Source organism: Eschrichtius robustus, chromosome 16 (assembly GCF_028021215.1).
Source record: "Eschrichtius robustus isolate mEscRob2 chromosome 16, mEscRob2.pri, whole genome shotgun sequence".
Classification (NCBI taxonomy): domain Eukaryota; kingdom Metazoa; phylum Chordata; class Mammalia; order Artiodactyla; family Eschrichtiidae; genus Eschrichtius; species Eschrichtius robustus.
Window position 1 is genome coordinate 30838784 of NC_090839.1, and position 24576 is coordinate 30863359.

Genomic DNA, 24576 nt, shown 5'->3' on the forward strand with positions numbered 1-24576 from the left:
ATTTCAAGGTAAAGGAAGTACTATTCTTTTTGCCCATAAGTAGTTCACTGGGCCATCCCTAGACCAAAAATCAAAAGATCTGGACCACCCCCCCAAATGTCACCACTAACTTGTACTATAACCTCAGACCCATTTTTCACCTTCTATGGGGCTCAAGATACGAAGATCAATCAAGATAATGCATGCTGATGAGCTCTTTAAATGCCTTCAGAGGATGGGAACAGATAAATCTCAGTCTCAACTCCAGGCAGATTTACCTAGACCCTAATGACATTTAAGCTTCAGGACCCCTCACCTGCTCAAGCCCCTTTTTCAAGGCCCAGAGAAGAGACCTAACCCTTCTGTATGTACTATTTTTCCTTAAGAGAGCCCTGAAGTGGTATAAACTTCAAGCCCTATAAAACTGACCTGAGCCCTAATGCTTAATACACAGCCAGAGGATACTCCTATTTAAATTCTCTGCTCTATTGAAATTTCCTGCCTCAGAAAACCATCTCCTAAATTCAAACTACATTTTCCTCAGGAACTAAGAAAGTGTGAAATCTAAGCTCTCAAGTGTGTGACTAACAAGGCCCCAGAAATTCCTGGCTTTATTCGTGTGTAGAGACCTCAGGATACACTGAATCTTGCTGGATAACTCAATACAGTGTAAGATTATGTTTCTAACAAGGACTTTTGCTAAGAAGGTGCAAACTAATTTTGGCAAATATCCTTGCTAAATATTATAACTGGCTCAACTATGACACAGCACAACCACCTCTGTGTTGTGTCTACAAGCTGATTTTAAAACATTACGCAGCTTTGCCTCAAGGCTGGGAGTACTGTCACACACTCTCCTGTCTTTAGCAAATGTTCCTAACTTCCTGGTTTTTTGCACCAGGATCTGGAGAAGCAGAAATGCAGGGGGCACAGCATGATAAAAAATGCTACCTGGCATTTTGTGGATCGAAAACCAGGACTCCTTGTGCTTTATCTTCTATGACAACAGAGGAGCCAAGTTTAACCAGTGATCTGAGACCATGGAGAGCAACTTGTCACTGGAGAGAATATTTTCAAGAAGAACAAATTATCCAGAGAGGGAATTTGCTTAGTAAAGGATGAGGAATTTGTGGAGTAAGTCACAACTCCTCTTCCACAAAAAAGGCTTATCTAACAGGGAAAGAATAGGACTCATAAGAAAATGTTATTTTGAGGAAACCAAAAAGGAGCATGGAATGAATCCCCAGGAAATCCATGTAAGACCAACACAGTTCTTGAGAATTTTACATCAGCAGAAACACTGCCAGCTTGGACTGAAAGGGATAGAGAGAATAGAAAAATGAAAGGAGACTGTTGGACCCCCAAAATTCTAGCGGCAAGAAGCAGGCTGATAAAACTAGTCAGCTACAAAGTGCCACCTTCATGAAAAGGAAGGACGACAGAGGTATAGCCACAGACAAGAGGGCAGAGTCATGAGCCTAGAGGGCAAAACTAAGAGTTTAGAGGGTAGAACCAAGAGCCCCGGGGGCAGAACTAAGGGCCATGGAGGACTATTCCTAGGCCTTGAAACCTAATCTTGGAACTGGAGTTTGTCTAGCTGAATTTCAAAGCTGCCTTGGGGTTCGGACTCCTTTTTACCTTTCATTCCCCCCACCTTTTTTTTTTTTAATTAATTAACTAATTAATTTATTTTTGGCTGTGCTGGGTCTTCATTTCTGTGCGCGGGCTTTCTCCAGTTGCGGCGAGTGGGGGCCACTCTTCATCGCGGTGCGCGGGCCTCTCACTGTCACGGCCTCTTTTGTTGCGGAGCACAGGCTCCAGACGCACAGGCTCAGTAGTTGTGGCTCACGGGCTTTGTTGCTCTGCGGCATGTGGGATCTTCCCAGACCAGGGCTCGAACCCGTGTCCCCTGAATTGGCAGGCAGACTCTCAACCACTGTGCCACCAGGGAAGCCCCCCCCTTTTTAATATGAATGTCTATAACTGTTATCCTATGCCAGTCCTACCTTGTATGTTGTGAGGGCTGGGGCAGATAACTTGCCTCTAATTTCACAGGCCTACAGATGGAAAGGAATTGTGTTCAGGACCTGTACTTTATGAATTAGCTCCAGAGCCTCACCTACAGCTGATTTAAACAATCTTGATGATGAGATTATGGATTTTTCAGTTGGTGAGATTTAAGACTCTGAATTGTTACCATAATGGAATGAGGCTCTTGGGTGGGGGTGATTATATCTTGCATGTGAGAATCGTGGGGCCCAGAGGGCACACTGTTATAGGCAGAAATTTAAAACAGCCCCCATGATCTTCATCCTCTTAGGTTACTCCTGTATTCATGTAATATTATATGGCAAAAGGGAGATTATTTGATTGGGCCTCCTCTAATCACATGAGCCCTTTATAAGCAGACTTATTTGATTGGGCCTCCTCTAATCACATGAGCCCTTTATAAGCAGACTTTTCTCTGCCTGGTAGAAGAGGAGTTCAGAGAGATTAGAAGTGTGAAAGAGATTCAACACAATTAAGGTTCTTTGTTGCTGAGATGGAGGGGGTCACAGGGCAAGGACTCCTGGGAGGAGGAGCTAAGAGTGGTCCCAGTTGATAGCCAGCAATGAAAGAGGCCCCTCAGTCCTACAGTCTGAAGGAAATGCACTCTGCAAACAACCTGTATGAGCTTGGGAGCAGGTTCTTTCCCAGAGCCTCCAGATATAAGCCTGGTTAATGCCTTGACTTCAGTCTTATGAAACCCTAAACATGAATCCAGCAAAGCCTTCCTGGACTTCTGACCACCGAACTGTGAGAAAATAAATGCATGTTGTTTTAAGCTACCGAATTTGTGGTAATTTGCTACACAGCAGTAAAAAACTAACCCAGGTTTTGTTTTGGCCCAACAGAACCTATTTCTGGACATGTTGCTGCTCTAGCCCATTCTGAGAGCAATCCTCAGGCAGCAGCAAGAGGACCAGGTGCAGTTCCGGCACCAGTCCTTTCTAGCACAAGTTTCCTCATCTGGAAAATGGACAGATCAAAAGAGAAAAGCTGTAAGAAAACACTTCTACACCAACAAGTTTTTTCAGATATCAGATGTATTATTAATTACAACACTCATGTTGAAACCTGTGAAAGAGGTACCCAGACAGAGTCAAAAACAGAAAAGTCAGAGCCGCTCACCTTCCTCAGGCCAAGACTGTGGATTACTAGAATAAAGATACGCCCCTTCTCCTCTAGTTAGAAAAGTGCCCAGGAAACACTCATCTCCCTTTAAAAAACAAACATAAAGAGCAGGTGATTTACAGCATAAACATTCAGAGAATCAGAAGTCCTGCCCAAGTTAGTCTGTCTACAGAGGCTGCTAAGTCAGCCTCAGATTTACCCAACTTCTTTCATGGCCTTTGGCACTGCTTGGCTCTTTGCCATGTTACTGGTATTCGTGACTCGTGCTGAGAAAAAGAATGTTAAGGTCCTCTCTGAGTCTAGGCACCATGGTCTGCAATGCTTGTTCATGTTCCCATAGATTTATATCCTCTGATAAAAGAGGCAGCTTCTCCTTGGCCTAAAGCCTTGACCTCTTAGCTCTACATGTCTAGGCCAATTTGAGATCTGCATGTATGTATGTATGTATGTATGTAATTTATTTATGCCACACCACGCGGCATGTGGGATCTTAGTTCCCCGACCAGGGATTGAACCCGCATCCCCTGCACTGGAAGTGGGAAGTCTTAACCACTGGACAGCCAGGGAAGTCCCTGAGATCTGCTTTTAAAAGTACTGGGAGATTTTGAAAAAACATCTAAAGGTTTAAGTGGCAAAAAGAATCCCTCTAGTTTGTACCCCATACATGGTTATTTCTAGAGCTCTGCTGGGAAGAGGAAGAATACAAAAAGGAACTGAGACAAGAAGGTACAGAGCCTTTAGATTAGCAGTAAGAGGAAATATTTTAAGTTGTTTTTATAAATTGTTTACATTTCATTTTGATATGATGTTAACATTAAGAATAAGAAGGCTGCTTACCATAACCGATTGCTGGGTTTTCTCAGAAAATTTTGCTTCAATATCTTCTACCTGTGTCCAAAAGGAGTGCAGATTTTCAGTTTACTACTTCAAGTGCAAAACTCTGCTAGGTCTCCCTTGTGTTCACATATTTCTAAGAGAGCAGTCCCTCCACCAAATCCAGTGTTCTCAGGCCCTGATGGCTGGCAGAGCTGGCTGCTGGTCACAAAGCTCAGAGCACCAGGCCATGATGGGCTCTCTCATGGGGACCTGAAGTCCAGCTAAATGACCCTACGATATGTGGAGAGGATATGTTAGTCTCCACTTACATTTCACTTCGGAGAAAACTATTTTTAGGGATGAAGGAAAGAGAACATTTTAAAGTATTTTGAATGTGTTCTCATTTAAACATGTTCACATTAGAGGATGACTCTTGCTCTTCTCTATTCATGTCAGGATTGTAGAAACAGAATATAAACAGATTCTGAAATAGGTACTTAGACCATTACTAGACTCACTGCTGTCATATTTTCTGTGTCCCAAGGCACCAGAGTTTCAGACCAAGTCCCACAGATGAAGATGGGACCATTCCACATGTAGAGACGTGGTTGTAAAAATTCAGCAGCAACTATTCTGACCAGAAAAGCGAGCACATGATCCACTTCTCACTTTCCGTGTGACCTTGGACAGGTTGGTCAATTTCTAAACCTTAGTCTCCTCATCTGTAAAATGAGGGTGTTAATTTCTTCCTTTCACGATTTAACCGGGGACCCAGATAATTGAGTTCCTTTCTTTTGGAACTTTTCCAAGATTATAAGAAAGTTAAAGAAACTAGATTCGTCTGTATAAAGAAAAAGAGCAGAGATAAAAACTTCTATTCCTGAAAAGTGGCTAGGTAAGGATCTGACATCCCACCAGGACCCAATGAAGAGGCTCTTCCTTAAACGTTCTCCCCAGTTTCTCCACGTTTATGTTCACTTTCACCTGATGAATGACACTAACCAGCCAGGAGCAGAATCTGGGTATGGCAGCTGTCAGGATTATGAAGCTGGTTTCTGTGGTAACAGTGCCATCTGCAGGAAGACCACAGATATGCTGGTTACTGCCCACCACCAGAGCCCACCATGCAGGCCCCAGACTACTTCCCTTCTCAGGAGTGAGGGCTCCTCTTATTAGTATACAGAGTCTGAGGCCTTCAGAAAATGAAAACTTACTCATCTGGGTACAGGGAGTCTAATGAGGGGATGGAGAAAGGCTTCCCCATGTGATTAACTCTATTCTTTTTACGCCAAATAGAAATACATATTTAAATAAAGAGTCCATTTTATCTATACTTTTAATTTTTGTCAAGGTAGTACAGATGTATATATTAAAAACCAAACAAAACATTATCAAGCTCATCCTACTAGCACTGGATATTATCAGTCTCTAGAATTTTTTGCTAACATAATGGGTAAAAAAACCAGATCTAATTATTATTTCAAATTGCTTTTTTCCTACTAGTAAGGCTGTACATATTCATATATATATACATACACATACAGTGGACCCTTGAACAATGTGAGGGCTAGGGGTACTGATCCTCTGCACAATTGAAAATCCATGTGTAACTTTACAGTCAGCCCTCTGTATCCACAGTTCCACATCCATGGATTCAACCAACCATGGAACATGTAGTTCTGTAGTATGTACTTACTGAAAAAAATTTGTGTATACGTGGACCTGTGTAGTTTAAACCTGTGTTCAGGGGTCAATTATGTGTGTCTGTGTATGTATAAACATTAAAAAATACATATTTTTAAAATATTAAAAAATTTTTTTTGTTTTCCACTCTGGTAAACTGCCTGCTCATATTTTTTGCCCATTTACCATGGGGTATGTCTTTTTCTTATCAATTTATAAAAGCTCTTCATAAATTAGGATATATACCCTTTGTTTATTTTAAGTATTCTAATATTTTCACCAGTTTGTTGCTGGTCTTTTGATTTAGTTTATGGTTTATTTTGCCAAAAAAATATATATACATATAAACAAGTTCAAGTTTTGCCTTCCAAAGACGACATACACTTACCCTTTTCTTTAACCAAGATCTGAGATGTCAAAAATGATTCTGAGAAGACCACAGATCCTAAGCACCCACTTCCTCCCAGCAAGTCAGGAATGTCATAGATGGTCATACAAGCCTGTATCAAATAAGAAACCAGAGTTAGTCCAGTTGTCAGTCCTAAACATACAGGGAAAGATCCATAAGAAACAGACCACAAAATACTAAGGCACATGGCAAAAGAATACTGGAGAATTTCTAAGGAAAACTCAAGTATATCTTGAAATACATCTCAAACTGGGAGATGACTTCAGGATCACCCAGGCTTCTTGCTCCTTGGTCAGAGGCACACGTGGGCTAGATGAAGAATATCTTTATGTTTCTGTAAATTCCCTCAAATTGCTTATCCTCCCTAAAAGGCAATGCAACAGCCTTCCTTCTTAACCATGACCAGTGTCACATCCCAGTGTGTCCACATGCTCATCCACTCATTCTTTGGTTTGGGCTCGAGTTCTGAACAAATCTGGAAAGGGGGATACATGTCTTCATGGATATTTCTGGGTACCTGTCAAAACATGCAAATGCTCCTTTCAGTACCAAAAAATTAAAAGAAAGCTGTTTGAGCTTTAATGGACAAGACAAATAAAAATAGAGGCTTCAGTAGGCCAGAAAAAAACTAGAGCAACTCAGAGAAAGCTCTGAATGGCTGGTAAGAAGGCTATAATTTAGTTAAAAACCAGTGAAAATGGAATAATTCTGAGATGAATCTAGCAGAGGAAATGCAGAAATTGGTACAAGCCAGAGTTAGAGTTTGAGATGACCATGAAGATCTGGTGAAGGACGTAGGATAAGCTGCACAATGAGCACTCCCAGGTCCCTGCCCTTCCTGGCCTGACGATGATGAATGGCCAGGTATAGAGCTCCTAAAGCCAAAGCTCATTTTCACACATTGTTGTCCTCATATGGGATCCCTGCTCTATCCTCAGTACAGAGATAAAAGACCTAGGCCTCTTGAAGGGACTGCTAGATTCTCAAATAAAAACAGATGGCAGAGGAACTTCCCTGGTGGTGCAGTGGTTAAGAATCTGCCTGCAAATGCAGGGGACATGGGTTCAATCCCTGGTCTGGGAAGATCCCACATGCCACGGAGCAACTAAGCCCATGCGCCACAACTACTGAAGCCTGCGCGCCTAGAGCCTGAGCTCTGCAACAAGAGAAGCCACTGCAATGAGAAGCCCATGCACCACAATGAAGAGTAGCCCCCGCTCTTCACAACTAGAGAAAGCCCGCGCAGCAATGAAGACCCAACGCTGCCAAAAAGAAATAAATAAAAAATAAATAAATTTATAAAAAAGAAAAAAAAAGATGGCAGAAGAGTTGAAAGGAAAAAAACCATAGTTAAAGTCCTTAATCATCCATGTTGTCGTGATAAAGGAATGTACAAAAGTGACAGATAGGCTTTATATTTCAGTTAACTTTCTGATTAGGCATGACAACTGGAAGGTTTATTTAAATTTGTTTCAAAGAATTTTGAGTATCTGAAGACACAGAACCTTCCTGGGCTACATGGTTCCTCTTAAGTGACAATGATCAGTTAGGTTCCCAAATCAATTAGGAAGACAAATCCTGTGGTTTCCTAATCCCCCACTTCCCTATTTGGCCTCTGGTGTTGAGGAAAGGGAGAGAGGACATTAAAAAGAATACATGTAGTATTTTTTAGACACTTGCTATGTACTTCCCACATGTGGCATGGGGAGAGAAAAAATATGAAGCATGGTTCCTATCTTCAGGAAACCTATAATGTATAGCTGGGGAGACAAGAGCATTCTTACATAGAAGTCATCATGTGACACATTACTATAGAATTACTCCCTAATTTATGTAATTTACTCCCTAATTATGTATTCCTATAGGAATACAGTACTTGTAGGGAGAAATCAGTAGGGTAGGCTTGGAGGAGGAGGCAGAACTTCATCTCTGCCTGGAAGGGAGGATAGGATTTGGACAGAAAGCACCAACATCCTATCTTTTCTTTCCTACTTCATTAGCTGCTGCTGAATGTGTACTTAACACAGTAGTATGATTCTACTGGACTGCTAATCACCTTCTCCAGTGCAAAGCATCTTCCAGAGCACTGCACAAGAGTCTAAGAAGAGAAGTCAGGGAAACTAAAGTCCAGCAAGGAGACAAAGTATTATTACCTAAATATCAGAAAGTATTTCCCAGTGTTTTAATAATGTCACAAAAAAGTCTCCATTAGTTCTAAAAGAACATCACCACAAAATACTGACAGAGACAGGGAGCAGGTATGTCATAAACACAGAAACTACTCACCTCAAAAAATTACCCATGTTGTACTACTCTCTGTAGATGAGATAACACTATGCTTGTCCCCTGGTGATGGCAGTGGGCATGCATTTGCACCAAGTCATCCACACCTGCCCACCCAGTTCCCCATGACCAAAAGCTCACTGAAATTAAGGTTCAGGCAGTAGCCACAGAATGGACTGAAGGTACAACTTGTACCCATATATACTACAACCAGAATCTTGGCTGGATGTCCACCATCCTCTTATGCATTGCTTGCCAATTTTCTTCATATCAGGATACACTGGGGTAAATAGAGGATTTGGATGTGGCTGGGAGCAACTGGTTTAGAAACCCTGGCTCCCCAAGACCATGCCAGCTCACCCCAGGGACCAATATTTCTGCATCTCTAAACCCACTTCCTTGGCCCATTAGTTCTGCCTTCAGCACGTAGGTCAGAAAGCTCTGCTCTCACTACCCCACTTCACAGGAGACTCAGGCCCGTTTTTTTTTTTTTTACGTTAGTTTGTTTTTATTTTCATAAGCGCCTGTTAAATAAGGGCATAAGGACTTCCCTCGTGGGGCAGTGGTTAAGAATCTGCCTGCCAGTGTAAGGGACACGGGTTCGAGCCCTGGGCCAGGAAGATCCCACATGCCATGGAGCAACTAAGCTCGTGTGCCACAACTATTGAGTCTATGCTCTAGAGCCCAGGAGCCACAACTACTGAAGCCTGCGTGCCTAGAGTCCGTGCTCCACAACAACGAGAAGCCACCGCAATGAGAAGCCCATGCACCGCAACGAAGAGCAGCCCCCGCTCGTCCCAACTAGAGAAAGCCCGCGCGCAGCAACGAAGACCCAATGCAGCCATAAATAAATAAATAAATAAATAAATAAATTTATTTTAAAAAAAAAAGGGCATCAACACAGGCCTTGGAACACAGAGAAGCCACTGAAAACTTGCTCTGTGTTGAGGTAGGCTTGTCATCAGCTCCCATATAGCCTTCTATGTGAGGTCAGAGAAACCTCAGTCACTTGGAGGAAGCCTTTCTAATCTCAGGAAGAGGTGTCTACCACCCCCACCCCCTCACCCCCCACCCCCCCCAGCTAAGACTCTGCACCCAAGGGGCGCCTAGACATGGGAGTGTGGATGTGGTAAGCCATGTACAGCTGCTGGACACCCTCAGAAAGCACAGGCTCACCACCACTGCAGCTGGAACAGTCCTGAAAGTAGACTAGTTTTCTCAGGTAAGGGGTGGGCTGCCTAAGACTCCCACCCACTCCTACCTCACCCCTTGTAGATGTCCTCTACAGGCCATTCCCTACCAGCTGACCTGTAACAGCTCTGCTTACCGTCTTCACAAAGTATAAGCTATCTTCACTGTCCAGAGGCACAAGTCTACAAAAGGAAATTGATGGGAGAGACATATATTAAATTTACAGTGTTCTCTTTTTTTCAACTTGGAAGCAACTCACACTCAGCTCTCTCTCAGGGATTTTCAAAACACTGGGTTGCATGTATGCAGAATTCCACTTGGAGGGAACTAGGTCCACCCCCCAACCCACCCTAGTCTTTCAGTGGGAAACATTCAGGGCAAAGGGTCTCATCTGAGCACAGCCACCTCCAAGCCCAGCCCTGGAGTGATGCCACTGCCAGGTGTAGAAGGGTGAAAAGATCATCCATGCCAACAGTTACAAGGTAGCTGCTCTTCTTTTTGCTCCTAACTTGCCCCCAGTGAGGACACACCATAAACATATACTTACCTTCCCTGATTATTCACAGCATGTATATGAAAAGCCATCTTGGAGCTGTAGACCCAAAACAAAATAAAACAAAAGTCAGTCTGCTTTTGTGACCACTGTGTTGGCATCCTCCCCAGACACCTGCCACTGCAGTGCACCTGTGCTGTTCTCGCACAGCCACCAGTGAGGTGTGTGTCGTCCTTACCTGCCTTAGGGTATCATGCCATCAGCAAACATGGGGTCAGTGTCTGACTCCAGTCATGGCCCTGCCTCTGTGCAGATTCTCAGGGCTATCTTGACTCTTGGACAGAGCAGGAGAGAACTATGTGACTGCTGTCCATGGCAGATTGAGAGTAAACCTCTACTTGCCCCAGGCCTCTGGCCCACAGCTTGACATATTCTCCTGCTCCTCCTCCTCTTCACCACCTTTGAAGTCAAGCTGCCATCCCTGCTCGGAGTCAGACTGCTACCCACAGTCAACTGCTATGTAATAATGGGCATGGTCAGGACTTCAGAACTGAGGAATAACCAGGAAACCCTTTTGGCATCAACTCTTTTTGTAAAAGAAAGTTTCTAAATTGAATTAAGTTTAATTTTTTTGCCTTAACAAGTACTGGTCAGTCATATGCTAACTTCCCATGTTCCTCTTGGGAGAAGATTTGCTAATTTCCTGCAGTTTGAGGGAAGTGACCACGTGAAGAGAAGGAAGTGGGGCTCTTGGGTGGAGGACTGGCACTGGAAGACTCTCCTCCTATTGCCTGGAATGTATTCTCTCCTTGTTCTTTCCTCCAGCCAGGGTGGTACACCCCATGCATAGGAGGCCATGGGATTGAGAGCGTGGCCTGCCCTAGAAAGGCAGAGTGGGTTAGGCAAGGCCCCGAGGACAGGAGGAATGGAATGACTTTGTCAGCCATGCTGATGGTAAGAGAGGAGAACCCACTGAGACAGCAGCTACCATTCACTTGCCCAATCACTCTACAGGGCAGGAAGATGATGAAACAGATGCACAGAGAGCTCCCTATCTTGCCCAAGGTCACACAGCTGGAAAGCAAAGAAGCTTCCTTAAACTCAGGTCTGCCAGGAACAGACAGTGCAGGTCAGCACACAGTCTTAAGGGACCAAATTTCCTCTAGCCCTCCCCTCTCATGGTCAGAGCTACAAGATTCAGAAGACCCAGAAGAAAGGAAAAGAAACCTGAAGCAAGCCTACAGCTTTGCACCAAAGAGTTCTGGCTCTTTCCTACACTCCTGGAGCTATAGCAATAGAATTCTTCTTGTTAGATCATAAACTAACTTAGTTTTCCAAATGTTCCTTCTCACTACCCAGGGCTGCAGATGTAAGAAAATGTGGGGTATGGAACTGACGTACCACAGGGCACATCCCAGAAGTGTCCTTAAAGAAACTCTCTGATATTGGTGTCTTTTGTCTCCTTCACGAAAAAGTACACCAAGTCGTCCTCATATGGGACAGAAGGTTGAGAGGACTGGGTTCAAGGTTTAGCTATGGACAAAGACTACACAGAGATCCACTGTGATATGCCAGGAGATGTGTGATGGGAAGACTGCCAGGAAGCCAAATTCCCAGACCTTCTAGACCCTGAGACATGGCCAGGTTCAGGGGTTTCTACCATCTGAGAGGCAGATGAGGCCCAGGGCAACTCTCTTCTAAGCAGTGACCATCTTCATGTGCCCAGGGCCCCTAATCCTAACAAACCTCACCACTCATGCCCCCAGCTTCATCTTTCTAACCTCTGAACTGTCTGTCAGAGGTCTGAACTGTCTGAACAGTTCTAATACTGATCTGCCTCCCATTCCAGCCTCAGGCAGTGTGTCTGACTCTCAAACAGTTCCTCCATCCTTGGCTCCTTGGCCTCTCAAATAGAACCCTGATCATGAATGACTCTCCTTCACATATCTTATTGATTTACTGGAATATTTCTCAAAGGGGAGACAGAATATCAAATACAAAGGAGAAAAGGGTTTTTAAAACACAAACATTAAAGAAAAGCTTTTATAGACAATATCAGCTATTGCTTACCGTAGGGCTGCCTTAAACTGCATCAACTCAAAGGAATTTAACCCAGATCCAAAGGTCTGCTCAGCTACCTCCTTGGCCTGTAAAATCAGTAACGAAACAGAGACAATTAGCTTTCACAGCAGGAAAGAATACACTTAGAAGGGCCCTTCTCACATATGGCCAGGAGAACACTTCCCATCCCCTCTAAGTGACTATTTTGTATACATCAATAGATTAAAGTGAAAACATCTTGTTAGGGGAAACAGGAGCCTGCTTTCTTCGGGCTGGGTTCACATGAAAACACTTCATTCAGGCAGGTGGGCATTGGAACCTGATCTGGTGACCTGTAACCAGCTGGGACGGTGCCATTATGAGGCCTGGAAAAGCGCTTTCTCCTCCCCTCGAGAGATCACTGCCCTCAGTGTTTCTGCCCAGATGCTAAGCACATTCAAATAACTAAAGTTATAAAAAATCAGTTAAAAAACAAAGGTGCAGAACTGATACTGAAGAATAACCTACTGTTTTGCATAAGCTTTCATCTAAAGGGCTGAGAAATCCCAAGTACTGGGGGAATCAAGTTCAGTGAGGAGGGAAGGTGACAAGGAACTGGTGACTAGGCGATAGTCTCTTTGATATCTACAACACAACCTTTCCAATGTCAAACGGTTTGCTTCAGGAAAGGTCCTATTGGCACTGGGAGGCATCAAGCCAACTCGTTCTCATCTGTCACTGGGTCAGATATAGAATCCAACTCAGCACAGCAGGTTAACCACAAAACAGCAAGGAAGTAAACGGTCAGAGAAAGGAAACACATGTGCCTGTCTAGGAAAGACAAGTCAGAATTTCTAATCTTCAGTTAATTTTTTAAAACACAGAATTATAGGAAATCAAACTATGTAGCTCAAAACAAACTTATCTAACTTTATTAAAATTCACAGTAGAACAATCTATATTTTTATTTTTTAACTTTTGAAAGCCTTTTAAAAAACTACTAAGTAAAACAATATACTACAGAATGATTTTTTTTTTTTAACACAACCAGATATCTACAAAGAAGTGCTGATTAGCTGTCATTCATAAGACAAGCTCAGCACACTAAAGGCATCTCTTTGGTGCCCAAGTTCACACACAAAATTAAGTACTATAAGGTGTCCAAATTAAAAACAGATCGACAAAAAGTTTCACATTAAAATAACTACTAAGGAAAGAGAAATGCGGTATTTAAATTACCTTTGTTAGACTGGAAGTTTTAGCATAACATACAATGGCAGCCAAAACAGCCTCAATAACAGCAGCATATACCTGTGACAAGAGCCTACTTTAAAAACAAAAAATAAGGGTTAACTACAGCATCACAAGGTTTCATCATAAGCTGCGTGCACATAAATGACATTCTCTAAGAAACAGATTTTTAAACAGAATGAGAAAAGTATAATAACAGAACTTGTTGATTTCTAGACCTTTTAAAAGCTATGTGCCCCATTCCAATTTTTACTTTGCTCTTGTTAAACCATGATAAGAATCACCTTTTCTTAATTCTGCTCAAAAGACCAACCCTCCCTGTTCGTGATCCAACAGAAGAAAACTGTGTAGACTCCCTGACCCTCTATGAGGACCCAAAAGGTATCATGACACAGACTTGCTGCTTTTCCAGGAACCAACCACAGCACACCTTCAAGTTGTCTCCTCCCCAGGCCTGCTAAGGGCTGGCTGCTACTGGAACCTCAGAGTGGGACCCCTCAGGGGGCAAAAGAGATTATCCAATTGAGGAGAAGACTCGCTCCACTTAAACGAAAATTTTTTTTTTTTTAATTGGGGTATAGTTGCTTTACAATGTTCTGTTAGTTTCTGCTGTACAGTGAAGTGAATCAGCTATACATATACATATATCTCCTCTTTTTTGGATTTCCTTCCCATTTAGGTCACCACAGAGCACTGAGTAGACTTCCCTGTGCTATACAGCAGGTTCTCATTAGTTATCTGTTTTTTTTTTTTGTTTTTTTTTTTAATTTATTTTTGGCTGTGTTGGGCCTTCGTTGCTGCACACGGGCTTTCTCTAGTTGCGGCGAGTGGGGGCTACTCTTCGTTGCAGTGCGCTGGCTTCTCATTGTGGTGGCTTCTCTTGTTGCAGAGCATGGGCTCTAGGTGCGCAGGCTTCAGTAGTTGTGGCACGTGGGCTCGTTAGTTGTGGCTCGCAAGCTCAGTAGTTGTGGCTCATGGGCTCTAGAGCACAGGCTCAGTAGTTGTGGCACATGGGCTTAGTTGCTCTGCGGCATGTGGGATCTTCCTGGACCAGGGCTTGAACCCGTGTCCCCTGCATTGGCAGGCGGATTCTTAACCACTGCGCCACCAGGGAAGCCCTAGTTATCTGTTTTATACATATTAGTGTATATATGCCAATCCCAATCTCCCAGTTCATCCCCCACCTTTCCCCCCCTCCCCACCCCGCCTTGGTGTCCATACGTTTGTTCTCTATGTCTGTGTCTCTTTTTCTGCCTTGCAAACAGGTTCATCTGTACCATTTTTCTAGACTCCACATACACGTGTTAATATATATTTGCTTTTCTCTTTCTGAGTTACTTCACTCTGTATGACAGTCTCTAAATGCAAATTAATAGCCGGAGACCACTTTCTAAATAGCTCACCGGATCCAGAGAATAGAGTATGCTTTTGAGGGGAAGCATCCCCTGCTCCTGCCCAACCTTGCTCTTCCTATCTGACTTCACACTTCCCAAAGACATTATAAGAAGGTTTTTTTCTTGGGACTTCCCTAGTGGCGCAGTGGTTAAGAATCCGCCTGCCAATGCAGGGGACACAAGCCCTGGTTCGAGCCCTGGTCCAGGAAGATCCCACGTGCCGTGGAGCAACTAAGCCCGTGGGCCACAACTACTGATGCTGCACTCTAGAGCCCGCGAGCCACAAATACTGAGCCCGCGAGCCACAACTACTGAGCCTGCGAGCCACAACTACTGAGCCTGCATGCCACAACTACTGAAGCCTGAGTGCCTAGAGCTCGTGCTCGGCAACAAGAGAAGCCACCGCAATGAGAAGCCCACACACCACAGCGAAGGGTAGCCCCTGATCGCTGCAACTATAGAAAGCCGGCGAGCAGCAACTAAGACCCAACACAGCCAAAAATAAATAATAAATAAATAAATTTATTTTAAAAAGGAAGGTTTTTTTCTTTGCCAGACAGGGAATGCCATGAAGATTCCTAGAAAATCCAAGTCTGGTTCCCTTTTGGGCAGGGTTTCTCAATCTCTGCATTTTGGGCCAGCTAATTCTTTGTTGAGAGGTCTTCCCTGTGCATTATGGGATGTTCAGAAGCATTCCTGGCCTCTCAGTAGTAACCTCAGTTGTGACAAGCAAAAATGTCTCCAGACATTGCCAAACATCCCTGGGGGTGGGGGGTTGGGGAGGAACTGGTGGGAGTGATGTGGTAGAACTGCCCTCGGTTGAGAACCATTGCCTTAGGGGAAGGAGACCCAGGGTCTTATTAGGATAATTACAGAGAGAAGGGGCTCATCCACAAGGCCTCAAAGGCAAGGGAGGTGTTTGGCAAGTAACTGCCTCATCTAAGAATATGTTTATTTTTAAGCCTGAGAATCTCGTACCAGGTAAAGGAAGGCGAAAGGACTTTTGTAACAGGGAAGAGCAAATTCTGACTCCACATTGGTTCTGTTTCTTTTACTTTAACCTTTGCTTTTCATTGCTTTTGTTATTATTATAATCACTATCTATAGCTGTAAGCATACATAATGGCCTGCCACAGGGAACCCTGACCCTCTGCCTGACTGTTAAACTAAAAGGCCTTTGTTCAGCTCACAGAGAGACATTCTGACCCTGCCCACCTGTGAATGGCTGCAGAAAAGAAGAAATTAACACAACCCCTTCCCAGTGCAGGAGATATTCTGCAAGACAAATGGCCTTTTTACTTTACTTCTTCACCACATCTCCCTCTCTGATTCTATAAAAGAAACTGGCATCCAAACCCCGGTAAGATGGTTTTTTGGGTACACTAGTTTGCCACCTTCTTGGTCTGCCAAATAAAGTCTCTACTCCTTGCCTCAACACCTCATGTCCCGATTTATTGGCCTGTTGTGCGGCGAGCAGACCGAGCTTGGACTCGGCAACAGTTTGATAGCAGGAAGAACACAGAAATGATCTGGTCTAACACTCTCATCTTACAGAAGAAACAAGCAGGGCCTGTAGAGGAACTCAGGTCTGCTCTCAGCCTGGTGCCTTTCCATTGCGCCACACCACACTGCCAACACCTTCAATTTCCTCCTTGGCTCTCACACCACACCTCTGCATTGCAGGTAAGAGATTTGAATAAGGTAGAAGAAAAAGAGAAACAACACATAACAAAATGACAGCTCCAAGGTTCAACATATCCTGAAGATTGTTGACCAGGCCATGGCAGAGGGGTATGTCCTGGCAGGAAAGTGCCCGGCAGGGACACTGCCAAAGAGCTTGGCCACTTCCAGGTATGACAAGAATCCTCCACATCTCAACACTAAGGGCAAAGATTTACAGACGCCAAAGACATATAAAGATACCCTTACTCCCTCCCTCACCCAGCTTAATTCAAACATCACTCAGTACCAACACTGGTCAGGCCAACCCCCTGCTTGGCCTTGTCCTATACAGACCCTTAGGCAAGAGTTCAGTACAAAGCTATCTGGCTTCTGACTCATAAAAAGGCCTGGACAGGAGGCCTGAGACCCATCATTGGGGAAGGGCCTGCTCTATGCCTGGATGGTGCTGCTGTTGCCTTCAGTAGGACTCCATTAGGCCCCAATTCTACCAGCCCTGTGATTTAACAAGTCTCCTGATGTGGGCCCAAGCACCTCTCAACAACAGTCCCTGAAGTGGAGCACCAGTGACTTTGGTTTAAGCAAAATGTCTACGGGTCTAGAATGAGGATCCAGGGCAATGGCTAAGCACAGATGGCATGGAAACACAAACAGGTACAAAGCAAGACTATACATATCCACCAACACATGAGAATGTGGTTGACTTGCTGCTAACGTAAAGAAAACCCACACAGAAAAATTGTATACACACTACAATTACAGCTACACAAAACCTAAATGTATAATTTAAAAAAAACAACAAAAAGATACACATTAAGATACTAATGCATGGGGCTTCCCTGGTGGCGCAGTGGTTAAGAATCCACCTGCCAATGCAGGGGACACTGGTTTAAGCCCTGGTCCGCAGGGGACACGGGTTTGATCCCTGGTCCAAGAAGGTCCCACATGCCGCAGAGCAACTTAGCCCATGTGCCACAACTACTGAAGCCTGCATGCCTAGAGCCCATGCTCTGCAATGAGAAGCCACCGCAATGAGAAGCCCACCCACCGCAATGAGAAGCCCACCCACCGCAATGAGGAGTAGCTCCCGCTCACCGCAACTAAAGAAAGCCCATGCGCAGCGACAAAGACCCAATGCAGCAATCAATCAATCAATCAATATATTTTAAAAAAGAGATACTAACGGGTGGTGTCTAAGAAGAGGAATTATGGTTAATCTTATTTTTTCCCCTTATTTCTCAAATTTTCAAGTGTGATTATATTACTTTATATTTTTCCAACAGAGCCTTACGGGTTCTACCCTAGAGATTCTGATTCAGTAGTTCTGAGAACTACTATAGCCTGGGAAATGTATCTTTTTAAAAAGATCCTTAAATGATTCTCTGTGGCCTGTCACTGTTAGCCTTTGGGAAGCACAGACCTAACTAGTTTATGCTAGGATATTTAATTAGGTAATAACAGAACTCTATTACCTTCATAATTCTGAAAGAAAATCCCTTTATGGAATTCAGAAATTCCTGCATTATTATGGACTGATTACATCTTCCCAAAATTCATATGGAATCCCTAATCCCCAATGTGACTATATTTGGAGATAGGGCCGGGCCTTTAAAAGGTAATTAAAGTTAAAGGAGGTCATAAAGGGTGGGTTCCTAATCCAGTAGGATTGGTGTCCTTATAAGAGGAAGAGACACCAGGGACTTCCCTGGTGGTCCAGTGGTTAAGAATCCATCTTGCAATGCAGGGGACACTGGTTCCATCCCTGGTCGGGGAACTAAGATCCTACATGCCATGGGGCAACTAAGCCCACGTGCCACAACTAGAGAGCCCGTGCGCCACAACTAGAGAGAGAGAAGCCCACATGCCACAACTAGAGAGAAGCCCGTGCACCTCAACGAAAGATCCCATGTGCCAATGCAGCTAAAAAATAAATAAATATTAAAAAAAAAAAAAAAAGGAAGAGGCACCAGAGATCTTTCTCTCTCTCCATGTAAGCACAACACTAAGAAGTTGGTGGTCTGCACTCAAGGAGAGAAGCCTCACCAGAAACCAACTCTGCTAGTACCTAGATCTTGGACTTCTAGTCCCCAGAATTGTGAGAAAATAAATTCTGTTGTTTAAGCCACCCAGTCTGTGGTAATTTGTTACGGTAGCCCAAGCAGACAAGCATTAATGAGTTTACTTCTCGTCTTTGGTTTCCTGCTATATTGGGGGGAGGGGGGGAGAAGTCAACACTAGGCCCTTTCTAGAGAGTTGCATGGCCTGAGTTGAGATCCTAGCTCTGTTCCATAAGTCTGAGTGTCAAATTCAGAGGAAACACCTCTCAGACCAGATGTGGTTTCACACAGGTTCTACCAATGGGTTTCAGGATGTTTTATTTTTTGGAAAGCCCCTATTATAAAATGCACTATATAGAAAATATATTAAGAAGCGTTATGCCACTTAAATGCATGGGTGCGCAGGCAGGAAGTCTCTGAGTCTGGAGAGAGGAGCAGATGGCAAACCTGGCAGAGTCTCTAGCCTAGACTTCAAGATGAAAGACAGGGGCTGGGACATCCTGGGAGACTACACAGCCCTACTTTACTTACTTATTTTACTTATTTATTTATTTATTTATTTGGCTGCACTGGGTCTTAGTTGCAGCAATGTGGACTCCAGAGAGCATGGGCTCGGTAGTTGTGGTGCGGGCTTAGTTGCCCTGCAGCATGTGGGATCTTAGTTCCCCAAACAGGGATTGAACCCACGTCCTCTGCATTGGAAGGCGGATTCTTAATCACTGGACCACCAGGAAAGTCCCTCTGCTCACCTCTTAAGCCAAATGTCCTATCCAACGCTGATCTCAAAAGGAGGTAGATGGGACAATCTCAACATCTGAGTAACTCAATGTGAGGAAGAAAAAATGTAATAGAAATGAAGACTTACATTTGTTCAGTTTTCTTGGGCAGCTTGTTGTCATCTCCTGTGAAAGAGGACCATGTATTAAGAATGTGACAAGATTACAGGAGATGCAAACACTTCACAAGGAGGCTAGAATTTCCTAATTTGAAGGAGATGTCAAGAACTACATTTTTTTCTTTTGAGTTAAATACTGTACAAGCACAAACAACAGTGAAACCTAGCTTCTGCCAGTATCTTCCCAGACCATCATCCCTGACACTGACCTTGACAACCAATCAGCATCACCACTAAACACCAGAGAAGACATGTGGAATCTTCAGCTCTGGAATGTTTTTACTTTCATTTTTAAATTTTTCAATTAGGAGGTATAAGTAAGCAGGCTCAGTTCTGCCTCTTTCTTCATCTCCTTAATTATCCAACCCAAGTCATGCTTCTTTCAGAGTTTCCTGGTTTATATAACAATGCTCAGGAGAAAACCTGGTTTCTGATGTATACTCCTCTGTGGAACAGTGCTGGGACCCTCATTCATTCAAGAGTTCTTCTCTGTGTCTCTTTGGATGTCTGCAGCTTCTGGTTACCACAGCAAAGAGGATAGCCTCAGTCAGCCTAGCCTTTCTGAATGGCTCCTCAGCATGGAGCACTTGCTCCTGTCAATGTTCCCAGCTTATGGGTACCCTTCTACCATGGCTCTTCCTCACCTTCCTCACTAGAACAATAGGCACCTGGCTGAGTCATCCAAACTCCCCTTGCAGCCCATATCTCTTCCTGCTATCTCCAACTACAGCTGACTCATCTTTGCCTTCCCTCTGATACCAAGCACATGGTCTCACACATGATTGGACCTAATATATACTGAGCTGATAGTTATTCCTCCTGAAATACACTCTGTGAGAAATGTGTTAGGCACATCAACAGGGAATTACAGGCTACAAAATGAGTTTCTGAGGAAAGTAGTAAATCTCAAGTCCACTTCTAGTTCATGGGAGAAACTTTTCATTAGGTAAGTTGATGAGATGACAACTTACATGGACTTACCCAAGTAAGGAACATGAGTAGCTCCAAAAAAGTATGTTCTTGAACAAGCAAGGGGTCCCTTTGGTGAAACACACTGTACTACCTGGATGTCAGAAAAAAAAAAAGTAAAAAAGGAGCAGGGACTTAAGTGTGTACTGTTAGAGAAACAAAAAGTGTATAGTTAATAGAAATCCATTTTATTTTACCAACAGCTGATTTATTATTTTTTAAACGCATAGGGGAAAAGGTCACCTTTAATTGTTGTTTTTTCTAAGGTATCTTGTGTGTGTTTTATAACTTTGGCTACATTGTGAGGCTGCTGTTGGGTCAGCCCAGGATGCTAAAGAATTAACAACTTAGAAAGAAGACAAAATGTGCTTGGATTTTGACTGTCATTAATGTTTAGTGCAAAACTTTCAAAGTTTGGACCTTGGCTGACATGATATGCAGATGTGGGAAGGCAGCTACAAATTCAGGAAAGGAGGTGATACCCAGGTCCCCACCTTCACTTGTATTTCATCTCTGTACACAGGCCATCCAGAAGAGAAAATAAGTTCTCTAGATTTTAAAATTCTTATTTTTCTTCCCTGCTTAGTTGTTCATTTATACAGATGGAAATGGATGTCCTTTTCTCTTTTGAAAATCCAACAATCTCATCAGGGGTCCTAGGATAGTAGGTACAAAATGCAAAAATGCTACCACAAGAAACAGAGGAAAGGAAATTAGCACAGTATCTTTTTTTTTTAAATTAATTAATTAATTAATTTATGGCCGCGTTGGGTCTTTGTTCCTGCGCAAGGGCTTTCTCTAGTTGTGGTGAGTGGGGGCTACTCTTCATGAGGTGTGCAGGTTTCTCATTGCGGTGGCTTCTCTTGTTGCACAGCACTGGCTCTAGGTGTGCAGGCTTCAGTAGTTGTGGCTCACGGGCTCTAGAGCGCAGGCTCAGTAGTTGTGGTGCATGGGCTTAGTTGCTCCGTGGCATGTGGGATCTTCCCGGACCAGGGCTCAAACCCGTGTCCCCTGCATTGTCAGGCAGACTCTCAAGCACTGTGCCACTAGGGAAGCCCAGCACAGTATCTTAAAAACAGCTAAATATGACACAAGTATTCATTCCTTCTATTTTACTCTATTAAGGAAGTCACAAGAGAATATATGGCATTTTTCTGTAATCCAAGTTATAGATTTGAAATAAAAATTTAATTCTGACTAATCTAAACTATACCATAGTGAATATGATCAATACTGCCATGATCCTAAATGAAAAATCATGTACATAATTCTAATTGTTGGTTAATAGGCTTATTTCCTCAAAATATGTTCCTTGGATTTCCAAATTTTCCCTAACTAAAGGCTTTTTTTTTAAGGTGCCATGTATTTCAAACCCACTTCCTTAGATGAGGTCACAAATTTATGTAAGCCTATATTAACATCAAATTTATTGATGTTTAGATGCAACTGACAAGGGATTAATCTCCAAAATATACAAACAGCTCATACAGCTCAATATCAAAAAAACAAACAACACAATCCAAAAATGTGCAGAAGACCTAAATAGACATTTCTTCAAAGAAGACATACAGATGGCCAAAGGGCACATGAAAAGATGCTCAACATCACTAATTATTAGAGAAATGTAAATCAAAACTACAATGAGGTATCATCTCACACTGGTCAGAATGGCATCATCAAAAAGTCTACAAATAATAAATACTGGAGAGGGTGTGGAGAAAAGGGAACCCTCCTACACTGTTGGTGGGAATGTAAATTGGTGCAGCCACTATGGAGAGCAGTATGGAGGTTCCCCAAAAAACTAAAAATAGAGCTACCACGTGATCCAGGAATCCTACCCCTGAGCACATACGGGAGAAAACCATAATTTGAAAAGATACAATGCACCCCAATGTTCATTGCAGCACTATTTACAATAGCCAAGACATGGAAGCAACCTAAATGTCCATCAACAGATGAATGGATAAAGAAGATATGGTATATATATACAGTGGAATATTACTCAGCCAAAAAAAGGATGAAATAATGCCATTTGCAGCAACATGGGTGGACCTAGAGATTATCATACTAAGTGAAGTAAGCCAGAGAGAGAAAGATAAATACATATGATATTATATGTGGAATCTAAAAAAAAAAGATACAAATGAACTTATTTCCAAAACAGAAAGAGACTCACAGGCATAGAAAACAAATTTATGGTTATCAAAGGGAAAAGGGCGGTGAGGGGAGGGATAAATTAGGAGGCTGGGATTAACATATACACACCACTATATATAAAATAGATAACCAACAAGGACCTACTGTATAGCACAGGGAACTATACTCAGTATTTTGTAATAACCTATAAGGGAAGAGAATCTGAAGAATATGTGTGTGTGTGTGTGTGTGTGTGTGTGTGTATACACACACACACATATATATGTATAACTGAATCACTGTGCTATACACCTGAAAGTAACACAATATTGTAAATCGACTATACTTCAAAAAAAAATGTTATTGACATTTACATTAAAAAGGAAATTGGTACAACAGAATTTGCATGTGTAATGTAAAACTGCTCAGATAATCTGGATTTTCAGATTTAATATCACCTATTAATTTGTAAATTATTCACAAATGGCACAGAAATGGAAAAGATAAGTATGTCACCTAGAAACAGAGCTGAATGAAGATGAAAGTTCATAACTAGGGCCCCCACCACCCCAGGACCAGGTCTCCGTAAGTTCCTTGACTTCATTAGGTTTTCATGTTTGTAAAATAAAGAACCCCAATTATTACAGAAAGTTGTATAAATAACCTGCTACATTTTTGTTTTGTTAATAGCCTATTTTTTTTAGAGCAGGTTTAGGTTTACAGAAAGACTGATCCAAAAGCACCGAGAGTTCCCACATTATCTCCTGTCCTTCCCTCTGCCTCCACAATTTCCCCTATTATTTGTCTTGTAATATTATATTTGTTACAACTGATGAATATTGATAAATTATTATTAACTAGAGTCCATAGTTTACATTAGGGTTCACTCTTTGTATTGTACATTCTATGGGTTTTGACAAATGTATAATGACATATGCCCATCGTGACAATATCATACAGAATAGTTTCACTTCCCTAAAAATCCACTATGATCCATCTATTCTCCCTTCCTCGCACTGCGTGGCTTGTGGGATCTTAGTTCCCCCGGCCAGGGATTGAACCCAGGCCCTCGGCAGTGAGAGTGGCAGTGAGAGCATGGAATCCTCAACCACTGGACCGCCAGGGAATTCCCTTTACTGTCTCCACTGTTGTACCTTTTCCAGAATGTCATATAGTGGGAGTCATATACTATGTAGCCATTAAAGATTGGCTTCTTTAACTTAGCAATATGCATTTGAGGTTCCTCCATGTCTTTTTGTGGCTTAATAGCTCTTTTTATCACTGAAACACAGTCCACTGTATGGATGTACCACAGTTTATTTATCCAGTCACCTGCTGAAGGACATCTTGGCTGCTTCCAAGTTTCCAAGTTTTGGCAATTATGAAAAGTGATGTTATAAGAAAAAATTCCTTGTCTAGGTTTTTGTGTAGATGTAAGTTTTCAGCTCATTTTGGGTAAATACCAAAGAGCATGACTGATGCTAAAAGTATGTTTAGTTTTGCAAGAAACTGCCAAACTGTTTTCCATAGTGGCTGTACCATTTTGCATTCTCACCAGTAATGAATGAGAGTTTCTGTTGCTCCACATTTGGTGTTGTCAGTGTTTCAGCCATTCTAAGGTGTGTAATGGATGGCTAAATTATTGCTCCAAACATTTCACAGCACCATCCTCACTGACCCTTCTACTAGTCTGTGAGATCCTTCAAGGCAAAGACTATGACTATATTTTCCCTGCACCTAGCACAGTGATTGGCACATAGTAGACACTCAATAATGATTACTGAGTTAATGACTGAAAGCCCTTGGCTTTGGAGTCATACAGACCTAAAAACAGAAATTGGTTAAGTCATCCACAATGTGGGTGTGCACTGGGGTTGGTTTCTTTTTTTGCAATTTTTTTGAGATAAAATTCACTATTTTAAAGTATACAAAAAAAATGTACTGGTTTTATCATTGTGTTCTTTTGTCCTCCTTATTGTTCCAGGATTCCTTCTTTTTTTTTTTTTTTATCATTTCTTCTTTGTTTTGACCAAACTTCCTTTAGTCATTCTTTTAGGGTAGGTCTGCTGGCAACAAATTCTCTTAGTGTTCTTTCATCTGAGCATGTCTTGATTACCCCTTCATTA

At 42.7% G+C, this 24576-nt stretch overlaps 1 protein-coding gene across 1 annotated transcript in view; it reads right to left on the minus strand.

Annotated features, from left to right (window-relative positions):
* The window catches only part of DNAAF9 (dynein axonemal assembly factor 9), a 146989-nt gene that overhangs the window by 57831 nt on the left and 64582 nt on the right, over positions 1 to 24576 (minus strand). Inside the window, exons 11-20 of the mRNA XM_068565644.1 lie at positions 20327 to 20408; positions 19316 to 19352; positions 13308 to 13395; positions 12099 to 12175; positions 10083 to 10127; positions 9672 to 9717; positions 6041 to 6152; positions 4972 to 5042; positions 3991 to 4041; positions 3151 to 3238 (exon numbers count right to left, since the gene is read on the minus strand). Coding sequence (XP_068421745.1) covers positions 3151 to 3238; positions 3991 to 4041; positions 4972 to 5042; positions 6041 to 6152; positions 9672 to 9717; positions 10083 to 10127; positions 12099 to 12175; positions 13308 to 13395; positions 19316 to 19352; positions 20327 to 20408 — 697 coding nt within the window. The remainder of the gene's footprint in view (positions 1 to 3150; positions 3239 to 3990; positions 4042 to 4971; positions 5043 to 6040; positions 6153 to 9671; positions 9718 to 10082; positions 10128 to 12098; positions 12176 to 13307; positions 13396 to 19315; positions 19353 to 20326; positions 20409 to 24576) is intronic.